We start from the raw sequence: 20058 nt of genomic DNA, 5'->3' as shown, positions 1-20058 counted from the left end.
CAGATAAAAGATAAATTGTGGCAACACAAAATAAATACTTAAAGATTTCACTGAATACTGGATGTTAGCCCTTGAAGTAGATAACTTTACACTTCAGTATCAGCAAACAAAATTATATTTAACTTGACTGAATTTCATTCTTTAAGAAGCTTTACAAAATGAAATTTTACTAAAGACTGGGACAGAGCAGATGAGAAAAATCTTGGTGTACACCAACCACTCAGTCTTTCACATGTCAGCTGTCTTGTGTTAGGAAACAGCACTTCACTTTCTATTTTTCACAGTTTTTTTAAAAAAACATGTAGTATCTTCACATCCATTTTTTTCTCAAAAGTACCAGCAGCAAGAATATTTTTCTCATGTAAACAGAATTGTGCAGTCTGAAGAAAACTGAGAGATATCAATTCTCTCAAGTTAAAACATCAAATGAAGTATTAAGTGCACAGGTACATTTTGTGAACTGAACTAAAAAGATGTACTATAGTCTATTAAAACTGATTGCACAACTATTTAAATAAACTATTAACATTTTCAATGGTGTATTTCTTTTGCCCTCAGCTATAGCTCCTGTGTGAAAGGAAATGATGTTTCTATACAATACTCCCAAAAATGAAGGGCTCCTTGCTGTATGTAAGTTTTCTAATTTCCCTTCAAGTGAAATTGTAGCTTTGGTTCCTCTTAATATGGTGGTGACAAAGAAAGGAAGAGGAAAGAAGCCCAAAATCAAACATATCAAAAGAAGTGCCCAGCCTACCAGAAACATCCAATGACAAAACCAGCTCTGCAATGGGTTATAGGATGCAGTAACATCCTGCTCTTAAGAGCACAAGCAGGAGAGGGTTTCCAGGCACATCCAAGACATCTGAGAGGTACTTGTGCCATCCAGCTGTGTCTCTCACTTCAGTGGCCATGGCAGAGAGAAGCCAAGGTCAGCCTTTAGCTCACTGAAGGCAGGCCTGCAGTAACCACTGCTGTCTGCTGAGCACAGGGCTGTGACTCTCCTGCACAACATGGGACACAGGTGCTTCCTATGGACCAGTGGGTGGGAAGAATCTGGTCTTTAATAATGAGGGGCTGGTGAGTTGTTTAAAATTTCATCTCTAGAGGTGTGGTTCTTCTGTTTTTGACAGATATTGTGCATGCCAGCCCGGGAGGGAAGGTTTTTTTCCCTTTCCTGGTTAAACATTTAAGAGCCCTTCGTTATTAAATGATTAAATATTAACTGGAAATGACGTATTACATTATACTCAGATGATCCTTTATCAATCTTAAACAAGCAATTACTTTACAGTAATAGCTCTAAAAGGAGCATTTCTCAGGGATGCATAACAACACAGTATTCTCAGAAATCTAAGAGATCAGGTAAAAATACCCTAGGGTAGAACCTACTTTCAACAGGCATGTGTTAAGTTAACATAACCATAGCACCAGAGCCTAGCCAAGGAATAGGCTCTATGTATTTGTCTGTACAATACTTCAATCAACCTAAGAAGCCAGTATAAAAAAGAAAAAGCACTGCATATTATTCTGTGCCAGATATCCATAGTACTTGAACTCTTATTTGAATGTTAGGAGAGGAAAGAAAAAATATTTTCCTGTACAAAAATGAAATTGTTGCCAGACTGATTTTTTGCTTTTGTTTTCCATCAAAGCAGAACAGGAAGAAATTGAAATGCAATCTTCGAGGAAGTACACCCCCTCAGTTGGAGCAGTACTATTATCACCAATTTTACTCTCTCTTCCTAACTGCTGATAATCTCTTTCTCAGCGAATATGAACATTTACTGAAAAGGATGAAAGCAAAGCACAGATGTCAAAATTTCTCCAGGAACATGCAGATGCCTCTGTTCAATGCCAGCTTGTGTCATCAATCTTCTCTATCTTCTACTAATAAACCTCTGTTTTCTAAATAATAAGAAAACAAAGCTTTTTTGATATTCACATCTTGTTTGTGTATCTAATGTTGTCTAAAGATTCTTCTGCACGACTCTGCATATATACACAAAAATTGACATCTAAAATGGTGGCAAAACACTGCAAATAGCCTGTATAAACACAGCCCACAGCACTTAAGGTAAATTCCCAGAAGATAATCCCTTTTTAATATAGAGCATAAAGAAAAAAATCTCAGTATCTAAAGGAAATGCCCTCTAGATCAGCCTCCTTAAGGATCAAAGATCAGATCCTCAGGCAGCATTAAATCTTGTTCTGTAACAAAGAGGTTTTACAGGATCTTTTAAGAAAGTATAGAAACCAATCTCACAAACTTACTGTACCTTTTCAGTATTAGCATAGTTAATCTCTGACAAACGTTCATCTATAATGATTGCAGTTTGCATAAGGCATAAATTTCAAAGTTACTTAGTATGTCAAGGCAGATAGTTAGTAACATTGTGTTGGGAGTATTTTAACTTCCTTGCTTATTATTGCATAAAAATTGCTACTGAAATGGCTTTTCAAAAATTATGTTTATTAATTTCTATCCTTTAAAGAAAAGCCAGTAGCAAGGAGAATGTAGAGATTATGTACAAAATCACTATAATTTACAGTCATTTAAATTCAGTTATTTCGAATCTAGGAAAAGAAAAATGCTGGCTATTTCCCATGTGTGTAACAGTGTAACTGCAATTATTTATTTAGGGAATCAATGAGAGGAAGTCATCCAGGAATAAAGACCATATCTGGATTCTTAACTGCAATGGCTTTTCTAAAAGCTGACAAAAAATAACTCAGTTCTTCAAACAATGCAAACATTTCCAACAGAAAAAAAAAGAGACAGAAACATGAGCATTTTTGGGAATAATCTTTAAACTTGAAAGAAACAATGTGTAATGACTTCAGAACGTGAGGAGCAATCCAGCAATTTCTATAAATAGTGAACAACAGTAGGAGAGGGTCAAAATCTCACATAATCTTACATCTCCACATCTGTTCTAGTTGTCAGGACTTCTTTTATCATCAGTGGAGAGAAAGCCAAATCTAGGATACAGTCCTTCTGACTTGGGTCTCTCATTTAGTCCAAGGAGAGGAACTAAATGCTAAAAGAAACAGCTTCTTCTCCCCTAGAGAAGAATCCAATCCATACAGTATGAAAAAGGTGGTAGGGAAAATGGAATCAATACAGAGGCACCTCCTGTTCAGCAAAGGAAAATACTGCCAAATGTATTAAAAATGTGTATTGTTTCAGTCTGATGACCTTTGAAACCAACCTGGACATGTTTAACCAAGATCTGTAACATACTTATTTCTCTCTCTTAAAAAACCCTACCTACCCACCCACCACATATATATATATATATATATATATATATATATATATATTTATATATAAAACATAAATATATAACATATATATTTTTAAATATTGTAAATAAATAACATTTGAATAAATTTAACAATATTTAAAACATTTAAAAATCTGTATTGGGAACATTTTTAGAGGTTAAAATATTTTGTAGCTTCATTATGGTACCTGATTATTTCCAATATATTTTAAAACCACTGGGCAATGTTTATTAAAGTTGATCTTAAATGTCATCCTCCTGAGCCAGATATGTCAAGGCACCGCATTCACTACTGTGCTACACAGTCTCATTTAATGCAGTTTCCACGTTTTTATCTAAAGGATATGTTTAAAGAAATGAGTCTTGAAATTAAACAAGGCAGTGCTGTTACAACTTGTTATTTAGAATTAGGGTAAGTTTACTCCACTTCCCACACAGACAATTTGGAATTGAAAAGAGCTGTATAACAAAACATGAACAGCTTTTTCTGCTACTGAGGATTTGAGATTTTGAGATCCTGATACATAATGGAAGCAAAGCATGACCACATTACACATATTTAATATGTTCCAAGAACAACAAGAAAAAGCTATTATCTGTGTGCCATTCTTTGGTGTGCAGCAGGCTCCCACTTAAATAAATGGGTCACTGAAAGACAGTCCTGTGGAGTCATTTTTAAAGGAACCCTGCAATTTCAAGACAACTGAAGATCAAAACAAAACCAGATTCAAATTTTTACATTTACCTTTATCAAAATTAAATAAACATAGCTGAGTTCATAGAGAAAACAAGACATAGGCCCTCATACATGGACTCTCTAATGTTCCTGCTTAGAAAAGTTCCCAACTATTGTGATTTCAAAGTTACATCCTTCAGCAAAATCGGAATGTGAGCCTACCATCCTTTCCCGGTTCACATCTCCATGCTTTCCCCTTGCACAAGCTGTCACCAGCAGAAATACAGCTCAGGCATGTCTACAGTGCCCAGTGTTGACAAACACAAGCTCATTTTGCCTGTACATTCATTGGCTTTAAACCAGCTGCATTAGCTCAGTAGCTTGTGCACAGCTTATCGGCTCAAGCCCAGTAGTGTGGGAGCACAGCCACACAGCTTCCCAGCCAGGCATGGCTGCAGGCCAAGGAGCTTGGAGCACAGGCAAAGACTGGGGATCTGTCTAAAGCACTCTCACCATGGCAGATGGATGGAGGTGCACACAAAGAAAACAGATTGCATTTGCTCCATTTATAGCATGCGCCTGTCATCCAGAAGACAAGATATACTGAGGTCATCATTAAAAAGAAGATGGTTGCCTACCACTGCCACACAATAAAATACAACAGCTCTTTCCTATGTATTAAAATCTCAGACTATTGAAAGATGCCACCATGTTGCAAATACTGGCCATAAATGTTTTTTACAGCTCACTGTTGCGTTATTTGTATTCCAGTAAATGCTAAGTTTATCATTCTCTTTGTGAAGTTGAGCCTTCACAGGTTCCTTTTTAAACCCTGTGTCTTGATTGGCATTTTCTAGATACCCCTCTAGATTACAGGAATCTAATCTTTTAAAACATCAATGCATTTTTATTGACAAGCTGCACATTCCCACTCCCAGGCTCTTCAAAGAGTCTCTTTACTAAAATTCAGACAACATCAGGGCTCAGTGGTGTGCTCCAACAGATCACACTCTTGGCTGTCAAAGGACTGCTGTGGAGGTCACCTCTGTTGGAGGCTGGAGTCAGTCTCTGATGCTGAACACTGCTGCTCAGCTCAGTGAAACATCCTATCCAGCCCCACCATCTTACTTGTTCCCTCACTAAGCCTGCAGGGAAAATTGCAGCTTTCCTCAGTGCCCATGTCTGAAGAGTCTAGCCCGCTCGGCTGCTGCAAAAAAGCAGAAGTGGGAGCAAGATTTCACTCCCACATCCTGCAATTGCATTGATGATATGCTGCTTTGTCCCTCAGCTGTGCTGGCTTTATATACCACTGGAAAGTTCACAGAAAGGATTCTAAAAACAGCATAGACATTTTTCAGTTGAATATATTGCTACAACTTACTAACTGTGTTTTGATATTTTTGTTGCAATAACTTGCAATTATACACACAATTCTTCTAAATAGATTTTATTACCAGTACATCCAATTTGACTTGATGCCTTTCTTGAAGTGCATTCTCCCCTCTCCCTCACCTCCCCACTCCCACCTCCAAGTTCTGAATTACAATATTGTAATTTGCACTTTCTGGTATTTTGACTATGCTGCCACTGTAATTTAGATGTCTGACATGTCAATGTCATTCCTGAACCGAGCAAGACTGTGAATAACACTGTAGCACAATACATTAACTATGCATAATACCTCCTTGACCCCACATTTGAAAACAAAAAAACAAAAAGTAGAAAAGATTACAAGTCAGTGAGTGACTTACTTTTGCATTCAGAGGGCACACAGACAACGCGCTCCTAAAAAGCTGTTCTTCTGACCTCCACTGACTGCTGCGGAGCGCACAGCGCATAACATTTATCAACAGGATTCCAAGTACTGCCACAGCAAGAATTTTCTTAAGGAAAGAGAGGCAAGTTAAGAAACAAATCATGGAATTGAACTGCTTCATCATCAACAACTTTACTGATTATTTTGATGGTACCTTTTTCTTGGCTTGCTTACTCAAGAGACTAAATCCATATGTAAAGAGAATACAATATCCAATACTGGGGAGGTAGATGACTCTCTCTGCAACAACAAATCCTACTCGGAAGAAGAGATTACTTGCAGGAAGAAAAGGGATAATAAGAAATCCAAGTCCCAGTGTAAGGATTCTGCAAACAAGAAACATTCTCAGGTTAACTACAAATCTTAACTAAAGTACCTTTTCCACTTAACAAATAAACTTTATTTAAACATTGTAGAAGGATGTGCATATAGGGCAGGGAGGCACTTTAAAAATCATTGCTATAATTTCCAGAAAAGCAATATTCATGCTTCCAGGCCACAAAATAGCCCCATTACATATTAATTATAGAACTCCTGTTTAAAATACAGGAAAAGTAATGGTAAAAGCTATCTGTCTATTTTTGGACCTAGTAAGACAGTAATAGGAGCAAAAACATAAGTCACTGTTAAAGAAGAAACTTAGGTGCACATTCAACTGAGAGGGTGGTTTTTCTCCTAACAAACACATCAATAGTAGAATCCATTGTGGTTAACCACTTGAAAGTTAGTAATCTACTCTCTTTCTACAGACAGAAGAGACACACAGCTTTTGAGAGCAGTTTGTTTCCTTTTTTTTGGCACCAATGTTAGCATCCTCAGCAGGTAGCTCTTTATGGACTATACAGAGCTCAGACAAAAGAGTCTAGGTACCTCACTTTTACAGAGCTAACATAAGGGAATAAGAACCTCAGGTCTGTGTTAGGTGTTTCTTACAAAGGCCACAGGCAAGGTAATTGTCTATTCTAATTTATTACAAATGAATCTCTACCCTGTAAGGTAGATGCATCCTACCTTTTCTCATTCCCAGAAGTCCTAGGCCTTCACTATACATTTTATCTTCACTTTTTACTAAAAACCTATTTAGCAATAAAGGCTTAGTGAGTGCATTTTTACTAGAAAGTAGGACATCACTAGCAGCAAGAGTTCCACCCCCTCTCCAAAATGATTTATCTATGCAAATAAGTATGGAAACAGCAGAAAGGCAGGCAGATACACTGTTAACATTTGAAGGGATGAGAAGGAAGAAAAGAATAAGATTTTGCACTCTGAACAAACACACAACTCTGAATTACCTATGTTGGTGATAAAAGGAAGACTGTGGAAAATGTGGAAGCATTTGGAAAGCCTGGCTACCCAGGACATGGAGAAGGCTGAGGTATTCAATGACTTTCTTGTCTCAGACTTCACCAGCAAGTGCTCCAACCCCACCGCTCAAGTCACATAAGGCAAAGGCAGAGACTGGGAGAACAAGAAACTGCCTGCTGTAGGAAAAGGTCAGGTTCAAGAACATCTAAGGTGCACAACTCCATGGGATCTGGTAAGGTGCACTTGCAGATCCCAAGGGAACTGATGGATGAAGTTTCTAAGATAGTGCTGAGCTCCTACCCATCATACTTGAGAAGTCATGACAGTCTGCTGAAGTTCCTACTGACTAGAAAAGGGGAGACATAACCCTCATGTTTTAAACAGGGAAAAAGGCGGACTCAGGAAAGTAGGTCAGTAGGTCACCTCTGTGCGGGGCAAGATCATGGAGCAGATCCTCCTGGAAAATATGCTAAGGCACCTGGAAAAGAAGGAGATGATTAGTGAAAGCCAATCTGGCTTCACTGAGGGAAAAATGTGCCTGACAAATTTTATAGCTGTCTACAATGGAGTTACAGCATTGCTGGATAAAGGAAGAGCAAGTGATATCATCTACCTGGACTTGTGCAAAGCATTTGACACTGTCCAGCATGACATCCTCATCTCCAAACCAGAGACATGGAGTTGACAGCTGGACCTCTTGGTGGCTAAGGAAGTGGCTAGATGGTTGCATGCAAAGAGCTGGAGCCAATGGCTCAGTGTCCAGAGTCCAGTGACAAGTGGTGTTCCTCAAGGGCTGGCATTGGGACTGGCACTGTTTAACATCTTTGTTGGTGACATGGATGGTGGGACTGAGTGCACCCTCAGCAGGTTTGCCCACAACACCCAGCTGTGCAGTGGAGGGAAGGGATGCCATCCAGGGGGACCTGGATAGGATAGGTGGGCTGATGCAAACCTCATGAAACCCAAGTGCAAGGTCTGGTGCTTGGGTCAGGACAATCCCATGAACAAAGATGGGCTGGACAAAAAATGGGATGAGAGCAGCCCTGAGAAGGACTTGGGGGTGTTCAGTGATGAGAAGCTGAACATGACCCAGCAATGTGCACTTGCAGTGCAGAAAGCCAACCATATCCTGGCTTGCATCAAGGAGCATGGCCAGCAGGGCCAGGGAGGTGGTCCTGCCCCTCCTACTCTGCTCTGGTGAAATCCCAGCTTGGAGTGCTGCCTCCAGCTCTGGGGCCCCCAAGATAAAGAGGACATGGACCTGCTGGAGTGAGGGCAGAGGTGGGCCATGAAGATGAGGAGAGGGCTGCAGCGCGTCTCCTATGAAGACAGGCTGAGAGAGGTGGAGTTGTGTATCCTGGAGAAAGAAGCCTCCAGGGAGACCTTCTAGCAACCTTCCAGAGGGCAACAAGGGAGCTGGAGATGGGCTTTTCAAAAGGACGCGAAGTGATAGTGCCTCATTCCTGGAAGTGTTCAAGGCCAGGATAAATGGGGCTTTAGAAACCTGATCTTATGAAAGGTGTCCCTGCCTGTGGCAGGGGGACTGGAACCACCTGACCTTTAAGGTCTCTTCCAACTCAAACCATTCTATGACTGAGCAGTTGAAAAATTTTAAGGAACTGAGAAATTAAGTCTACATAAAATCCATGGTAACAGAACCTACAAAGTTAAACAGAACCCCTTAGTGAGAAAGAACAGTTTACAATAATTTTTTTAGTTCCTTTGGGTGAGGTACAAGTTGTTTTCTGAGTACATACTATGGGTCAAGCATTTTACTTTTTAACTGTATGACCATGGCCAGTATTTCTACCTGCTTTCAAAGCCCATCTCCTCTCTTCCATTATTAGGAGGAAATTAAAGGAAATGATGACTTGTAAGAAGTATGGGCAACAACAAACAATTTCGTACTGCATTTTGAGCACATATTACTTTTTACCACCTACAGTGTTAAGGATCTCAAAACACCATTTCAGAAGAAAAAAATAAAGCAGCCATCCATGCCTCCTCCTCCAACTCTGTTTCCTACTATTTGGTGTATAGTGATGGACCCAAATTGGGATAAAACTGTAATGACAGCTATAAATATTTATTTGATCTGCATTTGCTAGACACTGGTTCCACTGAATTGTTAAAATTATCAGTAGTGGATTTAACAAAATAATACTGTACTCAAGTTGGCCAGGCATTTAAAATTCATCACTGTCTCTTACCTTCTCTTATGGCTGTCTTCTGAGCACAGAGCTTGGCATATCAGACCAATTAGGCAGAACCAAAGTGCTGCTAGTGCAATTATCCTCCAGTCGCTGACGGATTTAATGAGGGGTATGCAGCCCATTGACCAATCAAAACACAGCCACCAGGGACACAACAGCAACCATGCATTCAGTGAATAGTAGTAATTATAGTTTATAGCCTGTCAGTCAAAGAGAAAACAAACATTTATTTGATAGTAAACTTGGGGGGGGGGTGAAGAAGGGGGCAACTTTAGTCCATCTCTCTTCCCTCACTCCCCTTGTAACACAATAAAGAGGCCTTGAATACTGTTAGACTACAACTATTTACATATCCATTACAATTACATCTGTGAAGTTAATTTTTAATTTTCTTTTAAACATAGCTAGGTGGCTCTCTAGTTCAGAGCAGGGAAACGCAATTCTGTGCTATCCAACCAATATTCATACATAAAAAGAACAATCTCGTACAACAGGAGAAAACATCAAAAGACATCATCTGCTGTCATTATCTTTGATTCTCCATCTCCAGAAAGACCCTTAATGCCACAAGATCTGCAGAGGCAAGACATGCTCCATATACACCAGACTAGAACTTTGTGCTATTTTCTTTAGTTGTGAAAGATGAAAAGTCAAGCACAGTATGTGGAAAAGGGATGAAAATCAGCAAAAGCTAATTTCTTGCATGCATGGGAAAAATATGGAGTAAATGGAAAAGTATTGCAATGTGCATGCTAAATTGAATGCAAAGAATATACACGGTATACTATTAAAAAAAATTGCAGAGAATCATCACAGCAGCACAAGTGAAGGTGACTTATCATACATATCTTGAAATGTAAAAACTGCCCACTTTATTGTTTCTTAGAAGCACAGAAAACTTAATTTTATCACAAAAGACAAAGGTTCTGAGCTGGCCAGAAAAAAGCAACTTTGTAACTTACTCTTACAAACAGACTGTCAGCGAATGAAGCCGGGTTGTCTACTTCAGTGAAAGCTGGGGGCCCTGTGCCCATAATCCTCCAGCGGATATAAAGTATTCCGGCCCCTCCACACATCAACAGAGTTATCCTGAAAAGCAGCCCCTTTCTTAACAGCCCAGCATTCTACAGGAAAGAAAGAAAGAAAAAACCCCACCTCATATAGAAACAGTATTTGTTCTCTTACCCAACACATTCGTATCCTTTTCACCTCTATCTCAGAAAGAAAAAAAAGCTATTCCTGTGTGTTTTTGCTATTAGAGCTGACATTTTAATGGGAAAGTATTTCTTGCAAATATTTTAATTTCCTTCTCAATCAATAAACAAAACTTGTTACTTCAAGAAGACTCTTCCACAAATCCTCTGTAATTCTATAGCTGATATAGTTTTACATGGCAATTTCTGACAGGGAATTTGAGCAGAATACAGCCTTTAGTATACAGCATATTAAATTAATTTATCTTTTCTTTCTAAAATGGAGGATGAGTACTTTGGGGACTTTGTTTTAAATAGCTATTTTCAGCGGTCTGCTTGTCATGGAAAAAATTTGTCCACTTAGGTATCTTTAGAGGTAAAATTACAGGTATATACCAAGAAAACTACACAGTTAGGAACTGGGAGGAATTAGAAACTGAATTAAAATTTTCACTCAAAAACGTGATTAAAAAGCTAATGACAGAGAGGCACCCAAATCACTTACTTCAGGGTAAATGACCCAAGATCAGAAAAAGTATAAAACTGTGTTTGATCTATATTAACTCAGTTGGTTTACATCATGCATTTTATAATATACCCTCCAGGCTGTAAGGAAGGCAAGTCACATAAAACATAAAGAAATGATGGTGTAGACAGTAAATCTGACAGACTTTTATATCTTCTTCTCCAGAACATATAACACTTTTCTCCAAGCACACATAATTTTCATTAAAAAAAAAAATGAAACAACCAAACCAAAGCCAAACCAAAAAACAAACCAGTGTACACTGTAGAGATTCTTCAAGCTTCACCAGTGGAGACTGGAAACAGAATCATCACTAAGTATAACAATACACCAGTCATAGCTTTAAGATGGCACAATAATTATGATTACCTCTTAGTGGACTATGCTCTTTAGCAAGGACCACCATAGATTTTTAGGATATCAGATATCAGTGCAATGGCTGAAGATACTTATTTTCTAAAGGATGGAAAAGTTAAATTAAAAAACAATTTTCAGATTGCTTTTTTAGTATTTGTAATTGACAATGGAGTCATGATAAAATATTTAGTTGAATATCTAAGGATAAAGCAGTTTGTAATTTTGAGTTTACATAAGCAAGCCTTTGTGCTCAAATGATTGCTTCCAACCTGGACATCTCAGTAACCAAAATTACTACAAGGAGGATTTAGGAATAGTTTTCCTATAAAATAGCTTTTGGAGAAAATTGTACTATGAAAAGAACCCACATATAGTGAATATTTATAACTGCTTTATGACAGATTAACAACAAAATCTCTTAGCCCAGGGCTTCATTTTATTTAACAGTACATTCAGTCTCTTAAAGGCCAGATTTCACAATTGCCACAAAATCTCTCAGTAGGCAGAATGTAAAAGTGGAAGAAGTGTTATTGTCTCCTCTCTGATTCAGAGCTAACTGAAATCTGGCATGAAACTGAAACCTGTCTCAATCAAGAAGAAAAAAATGTTCTTACTTGAAGAGTTTTTAGAATCTGCCTTTCAACAAAGCAAAACAATCTTAGATATACTTCCTTGAAAAGAGCAGAACAGATTTTTGCAGGTAACAGGAGCTAAAATTAATTACTTCTACCAAAAGAATAAGAGGGAGAAGGCACACCTGATGTTTTCTTCACTGAAACAGAACCATTTAAAATTCTTTTAAACAGAAGCACCACACTCTGAGCTCTTCATGCTTAAAGAGTAACCCTCCAAAAAGGTTTGCCTCTGACATTTCCTAGAATCATAGAATGGTTTGGGGCTGGAAGGGATTCCATGGATATCTCTTTTGCTAGATCAGTTTGCTCAAAGCCCTGTCAAGTCTGGCCCAGAACACTTCCAGGGATGGGGTTCCACAAATTCTCTGGGTAACATGTTCCAGTGCCTCACCACCCTCATTGTAAAGAATTTATTACTGGTCAAACACTGGAACAGGCTTCCTAGAGAGGTGGTCTCCTGGAGCCTTCTCTTCTCCATTCCAGAAGGCCACTGGATTAGTCAGGCACAAGCTGCACATGGTGAAACTGGGTTGGCTGTCTCAAGCCACCTCCCTGTCATTTATATGTTTTGACATAACTTCCAGGAGGATCTATTCCATGCTCTTACCAGGCACTGGTGTGAGGCTGACTGGCCACTTATTCCTGAGGTTCTACTTATTACCTTTTGTTTCCAGCACTTAATTCTGAACCAGCTCTGCTGTAGATCCCTACAGTTCTAGATGCCTCTCATGTCATATTCTAGTTGACATTAGTCTCCTTATACAGCAAACTTCCCCAGCATTCCCATTTGCTGCCTGAAACACTCCTGTAGTCCTCACTTAGCCCTTCTTGGTCAAAACTATTATTTCATTTCTAGAGAACCTACTTCCCCTGATTTCCCCTGCAGCTCATTTCACTCCTCGCAAAGGAATTTAAAAGCCCGACAGGACTTGTGCCACTCAGAAACATTAGTGAGACTCCTCTGCAGTGAAACCACTAACTGCAGCAAAGTACAAGGAATATTCTTTTGCCTTGTTGAATGTTGGATGAGAATCTTAGCTGTAGTAGGCTGTAGGTCTACTTGGCTGTTATCCATCATTGATCTGAGGCCGATTGTTTCTGTTACTTGCTTGCCAGTGCCAATACTAGGTGCCAGACTCCACTTGAGACAATACCAGATAAATTGACATCAATGAAAGTCAGAAAAATCAATCCCTAGCAACTATCAGTGCTTACCTAACTTCTTTTAAACTACAAAGTTACTAGGACTCCTTAACATAATATGTTTTTAATGTACTTGTCTAACTCTGTCATTGACAATCTGAATGAATCTCTCCCTCTCTTTATTCTGACCAAACCATCCTGAGTTCCATTTCAGGTGTATAGTTACTGATCCTGGAGAACTTGTTGCATCAAGCAGTCAACGGTTCCATTTAACATTTTTAACATATTGTTGAGAAAATTGTGGAAGGAGTTTTACTATTCAAAGCAATTCTAACAATACCCCATTACTACTCATGTTGCTGCAAAGATGCCTTACTAGGCTGACTAACAAAACCTTTTTCGGTTGGTTGGTTGGTTTGGGTTTGTTTTTTCCTAATTCTCAACAACAACAAAACTGCCAGAAGCTGAATCTTTGTCTTTTAGGACATAACTGTCTGAATGGCCAGAATGAACAAAATCTGTAAGAATGAACAAAACATCCAAGGACTCACCTCCAATGACTTGTCCTTATACAGTAACTTTCGAATGAGCTCCAAAAGATTTATCTTGTTAATCACCAGTGCATCAAACACTGCATTCAAACCCTAAGGAGCCAAGAGAAAAATAACAGCAAAAGATGAAGCAGCTAACCACAAATATTTTCTTTTAAATACATCCTGAATTGACTTACTGTACATCTTAATTCTGATTCCAAACAATTAGAGAGATACATTGGTAGCAATGATGGCAGAACTGTAAATGCAGCTCAGATTAGCAGAATAACATTTTACTGCAATGAGAATTCTCCTGCTACATGGAATAACCCTTCAGGGAATATTATGCACCAGCAAGCTAGATAACATATGCATGGTCACAACAGAATTCTGCTCTCCATCTTCTTCCCCAAGTGTTCTGCAGTGTAAATGCTGCAGTCAAAAGGTAAGGCTTCTATCAGTAAGGTGGAGTTTCTTTAAGCCTTCTACTTATTTTTTGTTGTATGGTATCTTTGGACTTCCAGGTTTCAGAAATACTGTTTAAAAGGGTACAGGCAAAGGCTGAGAAAGATTTAACAGAGGTATCAAGCTTGCTTTTCTTGCAACTACAGCAATAAACTGTGGTTAAAAAAAAACAGTGCAAGTTGCTGGGAAAAAAAAAAAAAAAAAGAGTTGCATATGACATCAGCCACTACGCATAAAACTAGAACATATTCGATGTTTTGCAGGGCTACACTTGCATATAACTACCTCCAAGCAAGAAAACAAAATGTATATATGTGTCCAGGGGTAATTCTACTGAGGTTACTGGCAAAATCAAAGATTTCTGCTTCAAAAGTTTCAGCTTATCACCATGGTAATTCTTGAGTATTTATCCTATATTCTAATAATTTCAGAAATTAACTCACTGTTCTAAAGACTAAATAGAAAAAACACCCCAGTAGAGCTAGTTCCAGCTGAAGCAAAGGGCTGGTACACTGGGAGGCCACAAGTCCCTCACTAACAGTCAGAGGGAGGGGACAGAAGATAGGTTAGAGTGTGGCTTGGTTCCATGTAGAAAGGCCACTTGGCAATTAAAAGCCTTTTGGCTCACTCAGATAGAAATAGGAAGGCAAGAATTTACTGAAAATCACATTCAGCCTCCAAGTAATCTTTTAATGGGTGATTTAGCCCTTTATCCCTCTGACCTGTGCCCCTTAGCACAACAATAAATATAATCATCCTAGCAGTGCAACAGCAAACAAATAAAATCCCAAATCCAATAATAGTTCTGCATCTGATAGCTCAAATAGTTACTTCATACTGCTAGAATAAATTACACATTTTAAGACAATCCCTTATGCTTTCCTTACAGATACCTTTGAAAAACACATCACAAAATTTACAAACATCTATCAAAAAAATGTCCCAAATCAAGAAGTTTTCTGTAATTTCTTTTCCCTTTTCTTCTAGCAAGGACAAGAGGGTCATTGCTGCAAAGAATTTTCTGCTTCTGTTGCTTATCTATGTCAGTTAAAGCTATAAACTGGATTTATTAATAAAGACATATGGCTATATAAAAGGTAAAAATCACAGATAGAGCATTTCAGGTGGCCAGTTTGGTCACCTAAACCAGCATTGTCTTCATTGAAGTTATAAAAAGCCAGACCACAATAAACATGAACAATAACTACATCTGTTTCCACAGACAGATCATTAAATAAGGGACAAAAGGAAGAGATGCAGTACTAGAAGTGCTAATTAGGCCATAATATAATTATAATTAGGGCCATAAACAATGGCCCTAATTGTAATTACACTGTTCACAAAAGCAAGGGAATGGAGCTTTTAAAAATGCTCTCCTCCAGTTATCTCTTTGTTCATGAGCCTTCTCTTCACAAGAAGTTTGTAGTCCTGCTATGTCAAGAATTTAATTCAAAACCAAGGGCAACAAAAGTGGAACTAATGTTGTAAAATCTTTAAGCTTGCAAAAATATATGCAACCTGCTTACAAAAGTTAAAGTGAAAGACTCTAACAGATTGGCAAAGATACAGTTAAGACGGATCTATGAGAATACTGCTTTTTGTCAACATTAATTAGTTTTCTGAACAGAATATAAAGGTGTGCATGTCATTAGTTGTGGAGAAGATTAATTTCTGTAGACTTTGCAGCTATACTTGACAGATCTTGAGGTGAAAATTCAGTTAATAAGAGAATTCTTACCAGTATTGTAATTCCTTGTTCTTTGCACAGCATGGCTATTGCCCCTAGGACAACACTCACCAGCACCCAGAATACAGAAAATGTATGTCCTTCCTTATCTGTTAAAATAAAGAGTGCCATAGCTTTAGGCATTTTATACATTTAAAGGTAAATTAAAATAAGAATTTAAAAAATAAACAGCATTTAGTATTGCAGTCTTTTCTACCAGTTAAGATCTGGACACGCAGACTTAAAAAGCATAGGGCACCTCCTGCAATATGCTGGCATTTGTCCCTTTATTGCAGTCATTTTCTGTTCTTGGAGACATTAGAAATGTTCCTATTTGCTTGATGTTTTAGCCAGATTAATTAGAATGGCAGAAGCTTCACATAATTTTCACAATTTGTCATCTGCAAAGGTTAATTCCCAATATTTAGAGATATTTATCATCCTTAGCTAGAGCTCTGTCATTACTGCCACTGTCTTCCTACCATAGGAAGCTACCACAAGAACAAGAAATTCTTTATAATAGTTCCTCATGAAGTGTCACACACACAAACTGTTTTAACTGCAGTCTAGTCTACAAAGGTAGAATGAGCTGCTTCTCCAGACCTGCTGCATTTAGCAAGTGCCTCATGTCATTTTATTATCACTGCAATAGAATGCCAGTGAGCTCAGAAATGTCAGCAGCTGAGCAGAAGCAGTTAGTCCTTGCACTCAGGAAGCAGTTTTACAGCAGGGTGAGGAACTCTGGGGTTAAGAGATCAACAGCCACTACAGCTTCTACTCAAAGGAAAACTCTTTAAAGACTCTACCATGTAGCTGATTTTGGGTACTACAAGCAGGCATATCTGAGATGAATATAACAATCAACCCTACTCCAGCCAAGGTGCTATCACACACAGAATACACAGGTACTTCACATAAAAAACATATCTGTCACAACCTCTACTCCATAGGTGCAAGCAGCAGAGGAAAGTACTCTCCTCATTCAGAGGCAGTTTCTTGATTCAAGTAACAGAGGCTCTACAGGCATCACAAGAATCAATCTTTGACTTGGCATGTGCAAAAACAAAGCTGAACTCTGCATTCATTGACTGAATCCCTTTCTTACTTTCCTTGACCTCTAGAGCCAGTTCTTCTCTACTGCTAATGCAGGTTTGACCCTCAGTGCTTAAAGAGAACTGCAGTCAGTAATGGTCTGTGGAAAGGGTAAATGGCAAGATTAAGCTATTTCACCAGAAACAGAAACCTACACCTAAGCTAGTACACTAGGCTTCCTTTATAACTGTCCATGAGAAGAGGACACCTTTAGGGATTAAATTACCTAATTAAATGCAGCTGAACGCCCTTCAAGATGTAACTCTGCACCGATGATACAGGGAAACCAGTAAACCTCAACCTCAAATGTTGCTGGGGTCAGATACAAATCATAACCATAAGTGTGAAAAGGATCTGCTGACATTGGCCTCCTCTTTCATTTTGAACCAGGCTACTTCTTTTGTAACAGAGAGCTCCAAACTTTTAATACAAATATGTCAAAGAACGGGTTTTGAGGTTACTTCTAACCTAAAAAACCCCTTTCTTACCTAAGACTTCTAAAGCTTCAACAGAGTGAATACTAAGATGTTTGAGATTCATCGTTGCAATACATAGAGGGAATTTGATCCTTCTCCCTCCAATCCAAATTGTGTCTCCAGAGGTGAGGTAAAACTTAACATTAGAGGTGCAAATGTTATAAAGATAAAAAAAAAAGTCTTCTTTTAGGAAAGAAGTCATACACATCTGAATAATGCAAAAAAAAAAGAGCCAAGACAATATAAAATACACAATGACTAAAGAGACATTGGAAGTAGAAAAATTAAAATGCAATGGGAAACTCCAGCCCACATCAATTATACAGAAGAACAGCTGAGGGTTGAAACTCATGGAGGAAAGAGCTTCAACATTCCTTCTATGAGTACTGCTAAGACAGAAAGAATTCTGTCTAAATACATCCCTTCAAGGAGCTTTTCAGACTTTGCAGTACAAGACTGTTCAGCCAGCTCTTGAAAACCACCATAAAATCTAACACAGAAAGGTCACATTACAAAATGAAAAAAGGTAATGTATGTAAAGAACAAATCCCCACAATTCCACAGTTATATTAGTAAGAAGAGTAGTGAGGAGGGAGTTATTCCAATATTCATTGAGAAATAAAGTGGACAATGCCAAGAAAACTGAAGTGTTCTGTGCCTTTTTCCTTAATTTTTTTCCAAAAAGGTCAGTTGCAATCAGATGGAAAGTACAGCATTATCAGAAAGGGAGGAAGAACAAAAGCAAAAGTAGTGAACTACAGGACAGAATTCATAGAAAAGTTAATCTGTTTTAAATTACGATTGGTTACAGTCACTCCACAGGTCCCATACAACCCTGAGTAATCTCAACCGTTACCTCAGAAATCATGAAAAATACATGACAATCCAGGAATCTCAAATAACATTAAACAATGCCTACATATCTACTTTTGACAAGGGACAAAAATACAAAAGGATAGACTACAGATACAAAGCTAAGCTGACTGGTCAAAATTACAAAAAAATCACTACATCTAGACAAAATATTTTCTAGGTGGCACTCTAAAACATAAAAGAATATGATTAATTGCTTGCCAAATACTTCAGTCATTTATATAGAACTAAGTATAACTTTTGACTTGGACAGAAAAAAAAAATTTCCTGATAAAAGGAAATCTGTAAACATCCTATGCCTTGACTGTCCAAAGGCTTGAGAATAACACTGGAAGCAGTGTGAAATGTGCCACAAAAAATAAGAGCTGCATGAATTTATACCCATGTTATAGAATGGGTATAAATTTCAGCTGGAAAACTACAGTAAGATACCAGCTTGCTGTGAAAAAAAGTAAAGATAACATTCTGTACTGGATTCTTCCTTTGTCCTCACTCCATTTGGATGTTGGAATAAAAAATATGCTTATTAAGACCAGAAGTGCTGCCAGGCTGCAATGGCCAGGAATCATACAAAGGAGAAGTCATAATTCTATTGACAAACTGGAAAAAACACAGAATCATATAATAGCTTGGTTTCAAAGGGACCTTATGGGCCATCTGATTCCAAACCCCTGCCATGGGCAGGGACACCTTCCACTAGACCAGGTTGCTCAGAGTGCCATCCAATCTGGCCTGGAGAAATAGTCTAGCCAAATAAAAGAAAACTGGAGTCATTCAATAGGCACACGCTCAAAGCTGTGCATAAACAAGTTTGTCTTTGTGTGAGCATCCCAAGTCTCAGATGCAAGAAATATCTCAGCTTGCCAAGCAAAGTCAAGCTAAGCATGGACTTGCAAAGATGATAAAAACACACAGCGAAAGAGAAATAATGAAAGTCCTAAATATTGAGCATCAAAGACCTGGACTTCAGTAAGGCCTTTGACACAGCCTCACATGAGATCCTCACAGAGAAGCTGCTGCTGAACAGGCTGGCTGTGCAGATAGTGAAGTGGACTGAAAGCTTTCAGAATGGCTTGTCCAGAGGGTGGTGGTCAGTGGCACAAAGTCTAATCGAAGGCCAGTGTGCTCAGGGGTCAATACTGCCTCCCGTCCTATTCAACATCTTCATTAATGACTCGGATGATGGGGCAGAGGGCACCCTCAGCACATTTGCTGAGGACACCAAGCTGAGGGGAGTGGCTGATACACCAGAGGGTTGTGTTGCCATACAGAAAGACCTTTTCAGGCTGGAGAAATGGTCTGGCAGGAACCTCATATGGTTTAATGAGGGGAACTGCAAAATCCTGCAGTAAAGCCTCCTGGACAATTGGCTCTAGGTGACCCTGTGTGGGCAGGTCAGGTGACCTCAAGACTACTCCAACTTCAAACACTCTGTGATTCTGTAAACAAGACCTCCTGAAAAGCACAATTTCTGTTCCTTTGTTTTCTTTTGCAGGCTCAAAAAAATCAACAGTTATTCACAGAATTGTAATATTATCAAAATTCATCAGTGATTAAACTTCAAAGAGAAAGAATTTTAATTAATAAACATTTTATTTCATGCTTGTTCCTGGGTCAATATGCACAACACTCCTTCATCCCCACCACCCCCTGTCTCAACTGCAGAAATCTCTGTAAACTCGGCTGCAAAATAGATAGGAAAGACCACCATTCAGCAATGCCTTCAATTTTTTTTTTTAACAGTG

The 20058-nt window shown here is 38.5% G+C and overlaps 1 protein-coding gene across 2 annotated transcripts in view; it reads right to left on the bottom strand.

Moving 5' to 3' along the window:
* TMTC4 (transmembrane O-mannosyltransferase targeting cadherins 4) overlaps positions 1–20058 on the bottom strand; it is a 55367-nt gene that overhangs the window by 15771 nt on the left and 19538 nt on the right. For both annotated transcript variants that reach the window (XM_036382465.1, XM_036382474.1), the window contains exons 6-11: positions 15885–15982; positions 13700–13792; positions 10257–10418; positions 9292–9494; positions 5931–6102; positions 5712–5843 (exon numbers count right to left, since the gene is read on the bottom strand). In XM_036382465.1, the coding sequence (XP_036238358.1) occupies positions 5712–5843; positions 5931–6102; positions 9292–9494; positions 10257–10418; positions 13700–13792; positions 15885–15982 (860 nt within the window). The remainder of the gene's footprint in view (positions 1–5711; positions 5844–5930; positions 6103–9291; positions 9495–10256; positions 10419–13699; positions 13793–15884; positions 15983–20058) is intronic.

The sequence above is a fragment of the Molothrus ater genome, chromosome 2 (genome assembly GCF_012460135.2).
Source record: "Molothrus ater isolate BHLD 08-10-18 breed brown headed cowbird chromosome 2, BPBGC_Mater_1.1, whole genome shotgun sequence".
Taxonomy (NCBI): Eukaryota; Metazoa; Chordata; class Aves; order Passeriformes; family Icteridae; genus Molothrus; species Molothrus ater.
Note: the sequence above shows the minus strand (reverse complement) of the source record. Positions and strands in the feature narration are given on the sequence as shown.